The 17,244-nt window shown below is 37.7% G+C and overlaps 1 protein-coding gene across 2 annotated transcripts in view; it reads left to right on the forward strand.

Moving 5' to 3' along the window:
- Positions 1–17,244, forward strand: part of LOC114031505 (T-lymphoma invasion and metastasis-inducing protein 2-like) — a 288,383-nt gene that overhangs the window by 148,681 nt on the left and 122,458 nt on the right. For both annotated transcript variants that reach the window (XM_027846610.1, XM_027846611.1), the window contains 2 exons: positions 2,390–2,562; positions 3,241–3,465. In XM_027846610.1, coding sequence (XP_027702411.1) covers positions 2,390–2,562; positions 3,241–3,465 — 398 coding nt within the window. The remainder of the gene's footprint in view (positions 1–2,389; positions 2,563–3,240; positions 3,466–17,244) is intronic.

Here is a 17,244-nt window from a genome sequence, read left to right on the forward strand (position 1 = left end):
TATATAATATTAACTTCCTGAATTAAAAAAAATTAGGACAATGAATTGTTCCATATAGATTCTATATTTTAAACTTATCGAAAAATGAGATACCTTGTTTTAGTTTAATGATTCTCTGTTGGAGTTGTATTCTCTTGGGCTTCTCTTCACTTTGGGAAGCAATGTCTTTGTAGTTACTTAGAGTCTACGCTGAGTGTCAATGAATGCACTGAGCATTAAGATAAAATAGAGCAAGGCAAAGTTCCTTAGGAAAACAAACTGGGCTTATGAAAAACTTGCCTTATGGCAGCACATTTGCCTCTTGTCTCTAAGTCATTACCATGAATGTAGCCACAGAAATGAGGAGCACTGCTTTCGTTGATCCTTGCCCCTTCCATGAAGAGTGCAATTTGGTGCTTCATAGTTGAAGAAATTGTTTTTCTACTTGTTTACTTAACAATTTGGGGTATAATTGTTCATTGTGAGGGGTTCATTTGGGAGTTCATTAAGGGTTCATATGATATGTTGAAACAAAACATTTTAATTTGAGAGAAGGGACCGCTTGACACAGCATGGGTTTTTAAAAATTTTCTTTTTTTTTTTTTATTAATGCAAGTGGCTTCACCTTGGTAAAACTTTGTTAACCTAGAAGGCTCATTGATAGCCTTCTTGAAAATAAATAACAGTATAACTTTTTAATGTTTCTTTTTAGAAATTTAACTTTAAATAAATTGTGAATCAGTAAAATTTATCCTTTTGTTAATAAATGTGAAGATTTTTTCTTGTTATTACGTTTTCTTTTTTTTTAAAGTATACTTCAATCTATATATAGACACCATCAGTTCTTTCTCTGGGGATGGATAGCATTTTTCATCATAAGTCCTTCAGAGTTGTCTTGGATCACGGTATTACTGAGAATAGCTAAGTCATTCATAGCTGATCATCTTACAATGTTGCTGTTACTTTGTACACAGTACATTTCACTTTGTATCAGTCCATGCAAATCTTTCCAGGTTTTTCTGAGAGCATCCTGCTCATTCTTTCTTTTAGTACAATAGTATTCCATCATTCCATCCACATACCACAGTTTGTTCAGCCATACCCCAATTGATGGGCATCCCTTCAACTTCTAATTCTTTACCCCCAGAAAAGAGGTGCTATAACAATTTTTGTACATATAGGTGCTTTTCATTTTTGTTTTATATCTCTTTTGGGATATAGACCTAGTAGTGGTATTGCTAGGTCAAAGGGTATGCATGGTTTTATAGCCCTTTGGACATGGTTCCAAATTGCTCTACAGAATGGTTGAATCAGTTCACAACTCTTCCAGCAGTGTATTAATATCTCATTTTTCCTGCATCCCCTCCAACAATTGTCATTTCCCTCTTCTGTCATATTAGCCAATCTAATAAGAATGAGGTAGTACCTCAGAATTGTTTTAATTTGCATTCCTCCAATCAATAGTGAGAGTATTTTTTTCATATGGCTGTAGATAGTTTTGATTACTTCATCTGAAAACTGATCATATCTTTTGAGCATTTATCAATTGGGGAATGGCTCTTATATTTATAAATTTGACTCAGTTCTCTATATGTTTGAGAAATGAGGTCTTTGTCAGAGAAACTTGCTTCAAAATTTCTTTCACAGTTACTATTGCTAACTGTGTTTCCCTCCATCCTATCCCCCTATTTATTCTATTCTCTCTGTTCTTTCACCCTGTCCCTCCTCAAAAATGTTTTGCTTCTGACTTACCCCCTTCTTCAATCTGCCCTCCCTTGTATCATCTCCTCCACCTCTTATCCCCTTTCCCTCCTACTTTCCTGTAGGGTAAGATAGATATACCCAATTGAGTGTATATGTTATTTGCTCTTTGAGCCAATTCTGATGAGACTAAAGTTCATTCACTCCCTCTCACCTCCCCACTCCCTCTCACTGTAAAATCTTTTTCTTGCCTCTCTTATGTGAGATAATTTACCCCATTCTACCTCTCCCTTTCTTTTTCTCAGTGCATTCCTCTCTCACCCCTTATTTTAGTTTTTAGATATCATTCCTTCATATTCAACTCACACCTGTGCCCTTTGTCTGTATATTCTCCTTCCAACTACCCTAATGAAAAACGTCTTGTGAGTTACAAATATCATCTTCCCATGTAGGTTGTTATTATATTTTCATATCTCAAATTTACCAAAACATTCCTTTTCTAGTTTCAGTATGATCAAGATTCCTTTATGTGTTTTCCTCCAACACTCCCACAAAGACCCTCACACTTATCCCTCCCCACACATATTTTCATAACCCTTCACTTTTTCCCTTCTTTATATGTCCCTCTTATCTTATTGTGTTTGAGTTCTCCTTTGAGAAAACTTGAAGATATGGGATAGGGGATTCATTTTGCTCTTTTCTTTGACAGGATGTACTCTGCTGTTCTATGAGACATACGGGAGAAATTCCATGGATCAAAGTAGTTCACCTAGATGTGCACTTTTTGCGGAAGATAGCGTCGTGCAGTCTGTCCCTGAACATCCCAAGAAGGAAAATGTATTCTGCCTCAGCAACTCCTTTGGAGATGTCTACCTTTTCCAGGTACTGCTGGCTCTTTACATTGTATGTAGTTTAAGGGAATGAAGAAATCCTACAAAGGAAAAAAGGAAAGGAGGCCTTCTGTTAATAAGAACAGTGTGAAAGAATTACAATATTTTGCTGAGTTAAAATTGAGAGAGAGCAAAAGTGAAATGATGTTCACTTGAGAAGTGAATAATGAATGAAATAAAATAGAACAAGTAAAATCAAGAGTGAAATAAGAAATAAAATTTGTTCTGGGCTTAAATTTTGAAGAGGACCTAGAGTCCTCAGGAGTGGAGGGCTGTGTTAAGGTAGGGGGAATGGGGAAAAAACTGGGCCTCTCTACCTTGGGGGACACATGACAGCTAAATTTGCCATGTCTGTAATCTCCCTATTAACTTGGAAAAAGGGAAGAAAACCCAGTAACATCAGGACTTTGACAGCTTGACTGATGTACCAAGCATTGTGCTTTTGGCACATCATTCCAAAGCTCTTCTGATGACCTCACAAGTTAAAGAAGCCAGAAGGCTTGGGGTAGTCCATATGTATTATTATTGTTGTTGTTGTTATTGTTAGGTCATAAAAATCAAGGCATGTCACTTATTGCCAGTACCTCTTAAACAGGAAAACCCCGACCTACCACTCTGGGTGAGTGCCTTTTCCATCATTGCTTTTTCTCACTATCTTCTGATTTTTCAGGCCACTAGCCAGACTGACCTGGAAAACTGGGTGACTGCTATACATTCTGCTTGTGCCTCTCTTTTTGCAAAGAAGCATGGGAAAGAAGACACAGTCCGGTTGTTAAAGAATCAGACCAAAAACCTACTCCAAAAGATTGACATGGACAGCAAGATGAAAAAAATGGCTGAGCTGCAGCTGTCTGTGGTTAGTGACCCTAAGAACAGAAAAGCCATAGAAAATCAGGTATGACTAATTAAAAAGTTTTAAGGTACTTGCTCCCATTCCCTTTAAAAAAAATTTCTTTTCAATCAACAAGCATTTATTTTCTCTGTTTCCTACCTCTTCCCCCACCAAAAAAAGAAGCAAATATGCATGCTCAAGTAAAACATTCTCACATTGTACATGTTCAAAACTGTATGTCTCATTCTTTACCTTGAATTCATCACCTTTTTAATCAGGAGCATGCTTACTTTTCGATCCTGTGGAATCAAGATTGGTCATTGTACTGATCAGAATATTTAAGTTTTTTGAAGTTATTTATCTTTACAATGTTGTTGTTATATAAATTGTCATCACAATTCTGCTCACTTCACTTGACATCAGTTCATACAAATGTTCTTATATCATTATTTGTTCAGCCATTCCTAGGTTGCTGGCTGCTCCTTTATTTTCAGTTTTTTGCCTCAAGAAAAGAGCTGCTATAATGATTTTTATCCATGCATCTTCCCCTTCTTTCTTTGATTCTGTTAGGGTAGGACTCATAACAGTATCATTGGGTCAAAGGATATGATATTTGGGAAACAGTTCCAAATTACTTTCCAATATGGCTGGATCAATCCACAGTTCTGTCAACAGTATACAGTATTCCTGTTTTTTCCTGCAGTCCCTCTAGGATTCCCCATTTTCCTTTTTTGTCATTTTTGTTCTGGCTGATGTGAAGCAGAACATCAGAGTTGCTTCAATTCACATCTCCCTAATTAGGGGTCATTTAGAGCATTTTTTCATATGAATATCAATAGCTTGGTTTTCTTCCTTTGAAAGTTGCACCAAATGACCAAAGGGATTTTGCCATTTATCAACTGGGGAATGGCTCTTATTCTTATCAGTTTGAATCAGTTCCTTATATATCCTGGAAATTAGACATTTACTATCATTCTTGAAGTAGTTTCAAAGGAACTCTTCCTGTTACCCATGTCATTTAGACTTTTGAGGCTGCTTTACATCTTTGGAGCAAATGTCACCATGAGCTTTTGAAGCAAAAAAAAAAAAAAGAAAGAAAAAAGAAATCTGACTTTACTATGTGACAATTCAGCAATGCTCTGGCCCAGATTTCCCAACCTTTTTGACTACGAAAGACCACTTTTGTGTAGTTTCACATAACAGTAGTAGTACCACCATTGTCTTGTTTGAGGAAAAAAATGACGATGATGACTTAAATCTATTATGAATTCGGCAATACTTATAAATGATTTGTACTTTGTTAATTATAGCACCTATTAACCTTTGAAAGATATATATGTTTTGTTATATTGAATTATATTATATTCTTTTTAGAGCTGAATAAAGTGACAATAATTTGTATTCATATAAATTCAAGAGTTTCTTGTAGTAACTGTTGCTTTCCCAGGGGTTGGTAGTCCAGAGAATGGGAACTCTTGCCTCTTATAGCCATATTTGCTATAGCAAATTGCCAAATTGATGGTATAGATTTGTTTTATGCTGTTGAAACATGTATTATTGTAACATGCTGGAAAAGCCTAATAGAAATCTTTTTAAGTTTCTAGTCATGTGTTCTTTCTTTCCTTATTGATCTCCTTTGGTGCTGTTACTCATTAAATCATATGATAGAAATTATAACACAAAATAAAGGACTCTATGGCTGAAAAGACCTAAGATGTCATCTAGCTGAAGTGAAGTGGTTTATTCAATCACATCACTAATAGTAGTAGTAGTAGTAGTAGTAGTAGTAAGTAGCAATCCAGTATTGAAGCCCAGGCACTCTGGCTTCCAGTGCAAGTAAAGTTGTATTAAAAGGATGATTTCTATCTAACAGAGATGTTTGCTTGTTTTGATAGATTCCCAGATAAGCAATATGAGGGTTGGGAGAGAGAATTATCTATTATTCAAATTTTAAATGAATTCAAATGAATTGTAAAAATAGAGCTGGGCAGGTGGGAACAGTGAGTAGACTAGGTTACCTGGAGTGAGAAGGTTTTGTTTTGTTTTAAGTAGTAAGAGGATTAACTTCAAAAGATAGTTTGAAGCCAAATTATGGAGGACTTTAAATGTCAGACAGAGAAATTTGGACTATATTCTGTAGGTGATGGGGAACCAATGAAAGATTTTGAGCAGAGGAGAGATGTGATGAATGTAGTATTTTAAGAAAGTTAATCTGATGACAGTGTACATAGTTGATAGGAGGAAGAAAAGTTGGTGGGAACACCAGCTAAGATCTGTGCACAACAATCCAGGCTGTGAAACTTGACCTTTGTTGGTAGGTTTGAGGGTAAAAGAGTATCACATAGAAGAGGAAAGGATAGAAAGAACATTATGCACTTGGAGCTAAAAAATGGAAGCTATTTCTGGAGAGGAGGAAGCTACATGTTCTGAGGGCAAAATAGCTCTTGTTCTCCAAAAAAAAAAAATGATAAAGTAGACTAACAAAAACTGGGAGGTAAAAGAAATCATTCAGTGTAAGGCTCAGTGGACAAAGAGAAAAAGTAATCTAGGTGGTTGTCGTTTCCCCATTCAACAGGAAACAGTAGTTTTGCATCCTGACAACATCAATAGAAAGGTTAGTTGTCTTCTTGGAATATGTTTCCAGTACGTAACAGAAAACCTCTTAAGACTTGTTAAAATCGAACATAAAGCTAGGAAGGATGGCTAACCATGCTCGATGACACAGTCAGGATCCCAGAAGATCTTGATAGAGTAGAACATTGGACTGAATCTAGCAAGTTGAAATTTAATAGGGATAAATATAATCTTATACCTGAGTCCAAAAATCAACCAGCCAGAAACAGGATAGAGAAGAGACAGCAGTTTGTCTGAAAAAAATCACTAAATTTAAGTGAGTACAGACTCATTATGACTCAGTAGTGTGACATAGTAGCTAAGAAGGCTAATGTGATTTTGAGTAACATTAAGAGAGGCATAGCTTCAGGGCATAAGGAGGTGAGAGCTCTTTATTCTTCTCTAATCACATCTGCTTCATTTGACCACATATGTTTATTTCTTGGGGCTCTAGTTTAGAAAGTACATTTGTAGATTTCCAGCCAGTCATCTGAACCAGAGACAGACTGCCCAACTTCTACTTACTTACTACTGCAAATCCCTGAAGTCTGATCAAATAATGATCAGTAAATGCAATGAGAAACTACAGTGACTTCTTCCATCCCAGAACAATATAACAAGTCAGCCTGACTTGGCTTCCCAACCACTACATCAAAGCCATTTCCACCACAGGATAGACTCCCAGCATGACCAAACACCATTAAGTATAGGTATACTGAAGTCTGCAACTTTCTGTGTACTGGGGCAGAAAGAACAGAAAAAAGCCTCAGGGTGGGCAGAAAACTCCAGGATGGGAACCTTGGAAGCCCCAGAGAGTGGTAGCAGTTAGCAGTGAGCATGGTGCTGACCAGATCAGCAAAGTGCTGTAGCGCTCAGACCGGGACAACCCATGTCCAGTGGCTTTTCAGTCTCTAAAACTCTATCCAGAGACACCAAAGAGGACCCTGAAGGTTCAGCACTCTGAACTTCCAAGATCCAGGGGGCCAAAGCCGCCATGAGGTTAAGAGAAGCACAGTTATCCAGGGGGAACCCGGGTTGTGCGATCAAGACCAGGCAGGCCCATTCTACCCAAGAATGCACATGGAGGGAGATAGAACTTAGAGCCCCAGTTCAGGTATTTAAGTTAGAAAAATGAGTAATTCAACTCCATAGCAACTTCACACAGAGACTTGAAAGCAAAAAGTAGATTTTTCAACAGGACTATATGAATACCTAGAAGAAATGAAGGAAGAGATTTAAAAATTAAATAGAAGCTCTGGAGGAAAGAGTTATAAGGATAACAAATAGCTTGGAAGAAAAAGTTATAAAGCTCAAGAAATGAAATCCCTGAAAACTAGAATTGATTAAACAGAAATCAGTGACTTCATGAGACAGGAAGAAATCTTAGAACAAAATCAAAAGATTGAAAACATAGAAGAAAATGTCAGACGTCTGAAAGCAAGAACAACTAACTTGGAAAATTGGTCAAGGAGAGATAATTTAAAAATCGCTGAACTCCCTGAAAATCATGATAAAAGACCTGGACATTATGTATCAAAAAATTAGAGGTGAAAATTGCCTAGATCTATTAGAACCAGAAGACAAAAGAAAGATATAAAGAATCTACCAATTATCTCCTGAAAGGAATAAAAAAAAATACCAGCAATATTCCACTAGCTATCTCATGTAAAAGGAAAAGATATTATAAGCATCTAAAGTGAAGCAGTTCAAGGACAAAAGCACTATAGTTAAGATCACACAAGACCTGGAAGCTTCTACTCAAAATGATAGATCTTGGAATATGATATTCCAAAAGGTAAAAGATATAAGTATATAATCAAGAATAACTTACTTTGGAAAGTTGAGTATAATTCTATAGGGGAAAATGGGGTTTTAATGGTACAGATGACTTTCATTCATTTTTCATTCTTTTTTTGGGGGGGAAGGGCTAGGCAGTGCAGTTAAGTGACTTGTCCAGGGTCACACAGCTAGTAAGCGTTATGTGTTTGAGACTGGTTTTGAGCTCAGGTCCTCCTGACTCCAGGGCTGGTGCTCTATCCACTGTACCACCTAGCTGCTCCTCATTTTTTTTATCATTTCCATTCATTTTTGATGAAAACATCAGAACTGAATAGGAACTTTGAAATACAAAAAGAAGAGGCCAGAGAAACCTGGAACGTTAAATATATCTGAGCAATTCTAAGAAGTTGTATGGTGATGTAGTGCTAACATTCTAATTGGAGGAAAAGTTATAGGTGTCTCTTTAGAACCATAATGTCTCCAAAAAGATATTGACGTAGTTAAATAAGAAAAACAGAGGACTGGGGTGGGGGAGGGATTGGTTCCATTCTGAGAATTTTAAGAGGGAAAATATAAGGGAGAGTAAAAGAAGATATGCAATAGAGTAGAATGAAGGGAGTAGGACTTAGTACTTTTCATAATTGGAGAGTATGAGAAGATATAGAAACACGGAGGAAGTTATGGGAAGAGTACACATAAGATCAACTTCACTCTTATCTGAAATGGACGAAGGAAGGTTTGACACAAACACAGAAACATGCACAAATGTTGTAGAAATATAACAAATAATAGGGGAAAAACTAGGAATGGAGAGGGGTGGTTAAGAGGGAAGATAATACCTGAGAGAATCATCACAGCAAAATAAATTTCCTGATCCTGAAGAGGGGATTAAAATGGATTTTTTAAAAAATGGAATCTTAGATTGCTTCTTGGGCAATTGGGGAATGACTGAAGAAATTATCAATATGAATGTAATGGAATATTATTGCCCAGAAAGAAATGACAAAAGAGACAATTTCAAAGAATTCTGGATGGTATGACCGTTTATATAAGAATAGAAAGACTGTGAAGAACATCAACTTTGAAAGCTTTAAGAAAAAAAAGAAAATAAGGTAAGAACTCTAATAAAAATAGGTCGGAAAAGTAGGAATCACAATTATCTTGTAACATCTTGATGGACTGATCCCCAACCACCTGATGGCCTAGTATTAGAAAGTCCCCCATTGAAGGAGCAATAAAATATAGCAAATTATCTAAGGACATAGTAAAGCAGATTATCTTATCTACTGTTGTAACAACTACTTATACTTGAAGAAGAGTTCCTACAGTTTTGCCTAAGAGGACTTCTTTCACAATGGTAAAAGTATTTTGTCATTGCACAGAAAAAAAGTTCAGGAGAAAGCACAGGTAAACAGGATAGTTTTTAAAGTAGTATGGAAAGTTATATTATATATATATATATATGTATATATAATGTGTATATATATACATATATATATATGTTCATCAAAGGTAAATGTGAAATGTAGACTCATGGTTTCACTAGAATCCTCTTTTTGTGTTGCTTATGTATGGAGATGCTTTTTTTTGGGGGGGGGGCAAGGTAATAGGGGTTAAGTGACTTGCCCAGGGTCACATAGCCATGTGTCTGAAGCTGGATTTGAAATCAGGTGTTCCTGACTCCAGGGCTGGTGCTCTATCCACTGTGCTACCTAGCTGCCCTGGAAATGCTCTTTTTAAAAAAGTGTTTATGTGCAGAATAAAAAATACAATTACTATTTTTAAAAAGATGCACATTGGTAAACTGGAGAGCATCCAGAGGAGGGAATAGTGGTGGTGAAGGGAATATACTACATAGCTATGTGGGATCAGTTTTTGACACTAGAAATGTTTCACTTGGAGAAAAGAAGATTTGGGGGTCACATGATAGCTGACTTGAAGGGTTGTTATGTGAAAGAAGGACTAGCCTTCTTCTGACTGTCTCCAGAAGCTAGAACCAGGAGAAAAGGATGGGAACTGCAAAGATGCACATTTAGGTTTGATGTCCAATAAGATCTATTTACAATTCAAGCTATCTCAGAAAGTAATGAGCTGCCTCACGAAGTAATGGGCTGCCATGTTTGGAGGTGTTGAAGGAGAAGCTGTTTGACCAGTTATCGTGTATGTTGTAGTACACGTGTTTTTGTTGAGTGTTGGACTAAATGATTGCTGAACCACTATTCAATTTTAAAATCATGTGATTCTGTGAAATGTTGAGAGCCAGGACTAGAATTCATAAAACTATTTAGAACTTTATATTGAAAAATGTTTAATTAAATTTGAAAAGTATTTATTATGTGCCTGTTATGTACTAGATATAATCCTAAGAGCTGGATATAAAAGATGAGAAATGATACATTCCTTGTCATCAAGAAGGAAGGATCTTTGTCATTCAATAAGGGTAGATTTCATCATCATCAAAATACCTAGCATTTATATAATACTTTGAGGCTGGCAAAGCACTTTACAAATATTATCTCGTTTTATCTTCACCACAATCCTGGAAAGTAGGTGCTATTATTATTCCCCATTTTAGAAGTCCAATGTTCATCTGCTGTGTCACCTAGCTGCTATCTAAGGAAATAGCTGTATCAAAAGGTGGAATGTAATGGGGGCAAAGGAAAGAGATCAAAATACTTGTAAGAGAGTTTGAGATGGAAGAGAGAACTTTCAGTTGTGAGCTTCAGGAATGAGATGGTACCTGAAATGAATCACGAGGAAGAAAAGGATTTCAGCAGGCAGAGATGAGGAAGCAATTCATCCTAAAGCCATTTTGGACTACCTATGTGAATGCAAGAGGTATTAAGTTGAGTTTGGAGTGGCTAATAGTCAGGTTTGGGTGGAAATTAGTGTGCATTAAGATGAATATTGGAACATAAGACTGGAAGTTTGGAATCAGCCAAACTGTGTAGGACCTTAAGTGGCAGATCAAAAAGCATCTTTTATTCTAGAAGGACAGGAAGCCAGTGAATACTTTTTGAGCAGGAAAGTGATATGGTCAGATCTGTCTCTGTATTCATAAGTTTGTTTTCACAGCTGTGTGTGAGAAAAAGCTGGAGAAGCGAGGGACTGAAACCAAAGATAACGGTGTGGCAGGTCATTACAATAGTACAGATATGAGATGAGAAAGCCCTGAAGTAGAGTGGTGGCCATGCGGGTAGAGAGAAGGGAACAGATGCAAGAGATCTTGTGCAGGTAGAATTGATAGGTTTTGCTAACTGACTGGAAGGATAGGAGCTGGAGTGGGGAGATTTGGAGGGGAGAGAAGACTCAAATTCTTTGAGCATGGGTGGTTGAGAAAGTGGCAATACCTCCAACAGAAATAGACAAATGGAGAGAGAGGAAGGGGCAGGTTTTGAGTGGAAGATGATGAATTCCAATTTGACATGTTGCTTGGAAGATGCCAACAGGCCATCCAAATGGAGCTATCTATATCCACACTGCTGTTACTGCTCAGCCCTTACAGTCTGCTCCTTCTCCTTCAGTCTCTTACAGTGGCAGATGCAAGACAGTAGCTCATGGGGAAACATGAGGATTGGATATATTGACTTATCTGTATTTATCTGTTTCATCTGTATAGCACTGATAATCGAATCCCTAGGAACAGGAAAGAGCAATGACGAAGTAGGTACAGGGAGAAGAGAGTAGAGGCTCTGGGAAAGAGCCTTGGGAGACATCCATTGTAAGGCAGCAAGAGTTAATATTATGCTGTAGAACTTTAAAAAATGCCTTTATAATAAATATTTGATTTTATGCTAAATCAAAGCATCCCTAGAGCAAAATATGGCATTTATTTTATGAGGGCAAGGTACAGAGGGGTTACTTTGTAGGGAGTAAAGTAGCACTGATATGTGAAATATGGGAAAGGTGGCGGACAATTATCTTTTTTGAAGCTTAGCCAGGACACCATCACTTATATCCTGAGAAAAAGTGATGTAATTTGCATTGTTGTATTTGTTTATCTCTCCCATGTAAGTAATGAAGAGAAGCCAGGCCAGCTTACATGGGGAAAGTATTCACATCCTGAGGCAGTATCATTGTACCTCAGTGAATTTCTGTTTGTAGGCATATCTCTCTATCTGCCTGGTTACGTGGCATGTATCTGTATGTGACCAGGTGGCTTGGGAGCATGAACGAATACAAAGGATGATAATAAGGAAAAACAGTGCCTCTCCTTGCTTCTACCGTACTAAGCTTGTGCTGGTCAATAATAAGATTCAGGAAGATAAATTTTTAAAAATTAATCTACAGGAGGAAACAAGCTTTGTCTGGGTTTTCAAGGTGTTCAGTAAACTCCCTTTAAATGGTCCGGCTTAAGTCAATCAAAAAAAAAAAAGAAGTTGTTTTAACTCTATCCTTTGTCTAAATGTTAATGGCTATGCTGAGGTGTCACTAGCAGAATCCTCTCTGAGAGTTTTAAGGTCAGACTTCAGTTAGAAGAACTCCCGAACCCCTTCTGTGACTTCCCTCACAAACGTAGTATCTGCTTGGACATTGTTAGTGATGCAGAACTCACTACTGTTCCATTTTGGGACCACTAGCTGTAATTGTTAGAAAGTTCCTCCTTGTGTTGAACTAACAATCTGCCTCTGGGGCCAAGTAAAACAAACTTCATGCTCCTTTCCCACCACTGGTCTTCACATATTTGAAGGATGTTTTCATGTCTGCTCTACGTCTTCATTTCCCCAAGCTTTAGCGTTAGTCCCTTCAGGTTGGTTTACCAGGTTCCTTAGAACACAGCTTTTGTGTAGTGGAATCAGTGTTGACTTTGGAGTCAGAGGATCTGGGTTCAAATCCTCGCTGACTCTATGTGACATTGGGCAAGCCACAAGCTTCAGTTTCCTTCTCTGTAAATTGAGGTAGTTAGTACAAGATGACCTTAGAAGTCCCTTCCAGCTCTTGACCTGTGACCCTGTGATTCTCACAGAGTGAGGTGAAGTCTGGAGAAGGCTTTGTGCTTCTACCTACTTGTTCTGTCTTCCTGTTTGCTCAAAATATTGACAACCATTCATTTCTTTCTGCTTATAACTTCTAATCAGACCTTTTTTTCTCTCCTTAATAATTTACACATTTTGCTGCTATCTTTGTGGCTCAGTTTCCCTAATTGGGTTGAAATAATTACTTTTATATCTGCCTACTCACAGGGGAGCTCAATTGCCACTGTCCTAAACAGTCCTTTAGGAGACTGAGGCAATAATCTCTGGCTGTCTTTTTTTTATTCATTGGCAACCCAGCTATATTTTAAAAGGTCTAGCTCAGGGGTGGGGAACCTGCAGCCTCGAGGCCACATGTGGCCCCCTAGGTCCTTGAGTGCAGTCCTTTGCCTGAATCTAAACATTAAAGGGCTGCACTTGAGGACCTAGAGGGTTACAGGTGGCCTCAAGGCCACAGGTTCCTCCCCTCTGGTCTAGCTAGATCCCTGCTCTTCCCCATTTCTGTCTTCCTTCCTCTGCACTATTTTTATATATGTTTAGTAAAAACCATTTAAATTAATGCCACCTGAAAAATATGCTAGGCACCATTTTTGCAGTTTTTTTGCTGTGGTTTAAAAATGTTTTCGAAAAAAGCTGTCTTGTGTATACCGTTGTGTCTGCCCATTATATTTAAATCATTGGCCAGATGGTTGTAAGGCTGTATTTGCTTTTCATTTGCAGGCACTCTGAGTTCAACATGTTAAGGACAAAAACAGGCACATGCTTAAAATTACTTTTATGGGGATTTTCTTCTGACTAAGAGGATTTTATGTGAAACTAGAAGAGCAAAAGCCTTTACAAATCAAGATCAATAAGGTCATGTTTACCCCCAAATATTCCTTAAATGTGAAGTTCCCTCTCATCTGCTTTTTAAAATTTTTAACAAAGTGCAAAAGTTACTGTAACACATTATACACTTATATTTCCAAATCTCCACTTTTGTATTTACTTTTCTTTATATCGTGCTTTTCCTTAAGGCCCTGAGTAATAGTCATTTATAGGCTAAAAATGGTTGTAATTATTACAAAATATTTCATTTCAAATGATAAATACTCTGAACTGAGAGTTCTTGGAAGCTCTGGGTAGAGAAGATTGTGAGCAGTGACTTACACTTGTACTCTACCCTACCCTCACCCCAATCCAATATGCTAATAACAAGAATAAATGTACGTCATATTGTTATACAGTAATATGCTTTCTTACAGTATTTTTTTCAGATGTTCTATTTCCAGTTGCTTTGTTGTATTTTGTGTTGTAAGATGATACAACTTTCATTTGGGCATATCCAATGAGGTCCAGATCCTGTAGTCATTTCATGTGGAGGGTACCTTTTGAAGTCCAAAGTGGGAAATAGTTGTAAAATTGAATCCAGCTAGTACTTTCTTTTCCTTTTATGATAAATACTTGAATAAATGAATCAATAAGAACTTTTAGGCAATATTGGCAACTGTCTAAATGTCTTTCTAAAACTTTCCACTCTTAATGAAGATAATTGCTCTTTTTTTTTGTTTTAATTTTTTTTAAATAGGTACAACCCATCAACAAACAGAAAAGGGACCCTGTGCAGAAGGAACTGGAGCCCTTAAGGAAGGGCTGCTGGTGGTATCTTAGCCTTCCTGAATGTGAGGGCTTCCCAATTCACAAGTAGTTTGTTTTAAACCAAAGTGGTTTACCTAAACTTGCAGAGCACCCCCTTTGTGGCATCAGTCATCAAATGAATGGACTTAGTGACATTTTTAGGGGTAGGGAACCTGTGGCCTTGAGGCCACATGTGGCCTTTTAGGTCCTTGGGTGCAGCCTTTTGACTGAGTCCAAGTTTTACAGAACAAATCCTTTTATTAAGGGGATAAATGATGAGCCAGAATGAATGGTAAAATGTTACTTGTTGAACTTCTCTATTTTTTTGAAGATAGCATCATTCTTCCAGTCTTCCAGTTATCACCTTGGCAGTATCCACAGATCCTCATTTCTCATACTAACATTCTTAGTTATTAAATTTTATTGTTTCTTGTCCCACAATGTCTCCCACATTCTTACCCCTTCTTTCTTTTTTTTTTTAGAATATGTTTTAATTAATTATTTTCTTCAGTGAACTTTTGCACTTCTTTTTTCATTTGGCTAATTCTGTTTTTTAAGGTGTTCTTTAGTATTGTTTTGGTGCCTATTTTGCCAAGCTATTAATTGTCTATTCATAATTTCTTTTTTTGCTTTCATTTCTTTACCAATTTTTCCTCTACCACTCTTACTTGATTCTGAAATTTTTTTTAAGCTCTTCCAGGAATTCTTGTTGGATGTGTGTCATTTCACATATTTCTTTGAGATTTTCCTTGTATCTATTTTGACATTTTTTTCCTTCTAAGTTTGTGTCTTGATCTTTTCTGTTACTACTAAGCTTTTTATATTGTTGGGGTTTTTTTGCTTATTTTTCCACCCTATTTCTTGATTTGGAACTATGTTAATGTTGGGCTGTGTTCCTGGCATGGGGCTAGGGGAGGTGCTTTGTCTCAGGCTTCAGGTTTTTTTTTGTTGTTGTTATTTGTTTTTTGTTTTCTTTTTCTTTTTTCTTTTTTTTGCACTGCATTTTTCAGAGCTAGTTGTGGGGGTTTGGAAGTTTTTTTTTTTTTGTTTTTTTTTGCAGTATGATCTGGGGAGAGATATAATCACTGCTCTCTTGGTTTATACTCTGGTTCTTACCCAGAAAGGGTCCCTTATCTCTTAGGATTACAATCAGTACTTCTCAGGTCCCCTCCTCCTTTGGAACCTGACAGGCTACTGTTCCTCAGGATCCCTGATCCCTTGGGACTCAAAATGATACTGTTCCTTAGGGCTTCCACTCCCTCCTGACTGAAAGTACTCCTCTCTGCCCTTGGACTATGACCCAGAAGTGCGTATAGGCAATAGAGTTGCCAAACACCATTGGTCCTGCAGTGCTAGCACAATGATACCCTGTAATAATTCTAACCAGTTGCCAGGTCCCCTTACCATCTCTCTCTCTCTCTCTCTCTCTCTCTCTCTCTTGCTCCTGAAGCTGCTGCTGCTTCTGTCCCTACCACCTGGTCCCACCACTGGTGTTTCATCCACATAGGTTTTGAGTTGGCCTTCACCCCCATGTCACACATATCTCTTTCCAATCTCCTATGGTGTCTTGGGCTGGAAGAATGTCCCTCTCTGACTTTTGTTGGCTCTGCCACTCCAGAATTTGAGACCATTATTTTAAAGTTACTTAGAGTGGAATGTTGGGAAAACTCAGCTGAGTGCTTTCTGTCCCTTACCATCTTGTCTGCACTTGGGAAGTCTGACCCCTACTCTTTATCCACACAGCTACCGTCTTAGTTCAGGTCCTTTGCACCTTTCTTCTGTATTACACAGTGGTATCCTAATTGGTCTCTTTGCCTCAAGTCTCTCCTCTGTCCAATTTATTCTCCAAATGGCTGCCAAAGTGGTTTTCCTTAAGCATTGATATGACCGTGTTACTCCCCTACTCAATAAACTCTAGTGGCTCCCTATGTCTCATAGAATAAAATATAAACTTCTCTGTTTTGGTTTAAAGTCCTTCACAATTTGGCTCTCACCTCCCTTTGCAGCCTCATTATTCTTTACTAGCTTCCTGGTACTCAACAGTCAACCAAACTGGTGCCCTCTCTATTGCCTCGCTCATAACACTCCTTCCATTTTTGTGCTTTAGCACTGGGTGTCCCCCAGGCCTGGAGTGCATTGCCTCTTTATATACTTCTTGCTCGTGTGGAATCCCTCACTTTCTTCCAGATGCAGGTCAGGCATCTCTTTCTGTAGGATGCCTTTCTTCATTACCCCAGCTGTTAATGTTTTCCTTCACTAACTACATCCCTGTCATATTTAACTATTTTGTAGTTATTTCGTGTTTATTCTCCATATACTTACATATGCACATGTTGTCTTCCTTTATAAAATACAAGATCTTTGAGAGAGGAGATTGTTTCACTTTTTGTTTCTGAATCTCCTTACATGCAGTCAGCACCTAAATGCATGTAAAGCACTTGTTACGCGATTAGTGACGAGTGCTGTGATAGAATCAAAGATGCTCAAATTCGGAAGGACCTCAGTGGCCATGTAATCCAATACAAACTTGCATAATGCCTTGCCAGTACACTTGAAAAGTGGTCATCTAGCTTTTGCCTGAAGACTTCCAATGAAGGAAAACCCACTCCTTCCCAAGACAGAACATTCTGCTTTAAATTGCTGTAATTCTCCAAAAGATTTTCCTTATATTTGGCCTAAATTTTCCTCTTCGAAACTTCTACCCATTGATCTTATTTCTGTCTTTTGGTGCAAACAGAAACAATTTCATCCTCTTTCTGTGCCATTGTTCTTTACATACATAAAGATGACTGTCATGGCTCTCCCAAAGTGTTTTCTTCTTCAGGTTGCACATCACTGGCTCCTTCTATCTGTTTGTACA

Source organism: Vombatus ursinus, unplaced genomic scaffold (assembly GCF_900497805.2).
Source record: "Vombatus ursinus unplaced genomic scaffold, bare-nosed wombat genome assembly UNPS02015175.1, whole genome shotgun sequence".
In the NCBI taxonomy this organism is placed as follows: Eukaryota; Metazoa; Chordata; class Mammalia; order Diprotodontia; family Vombatidae; genus Vombatus; species Vombatus ursinus.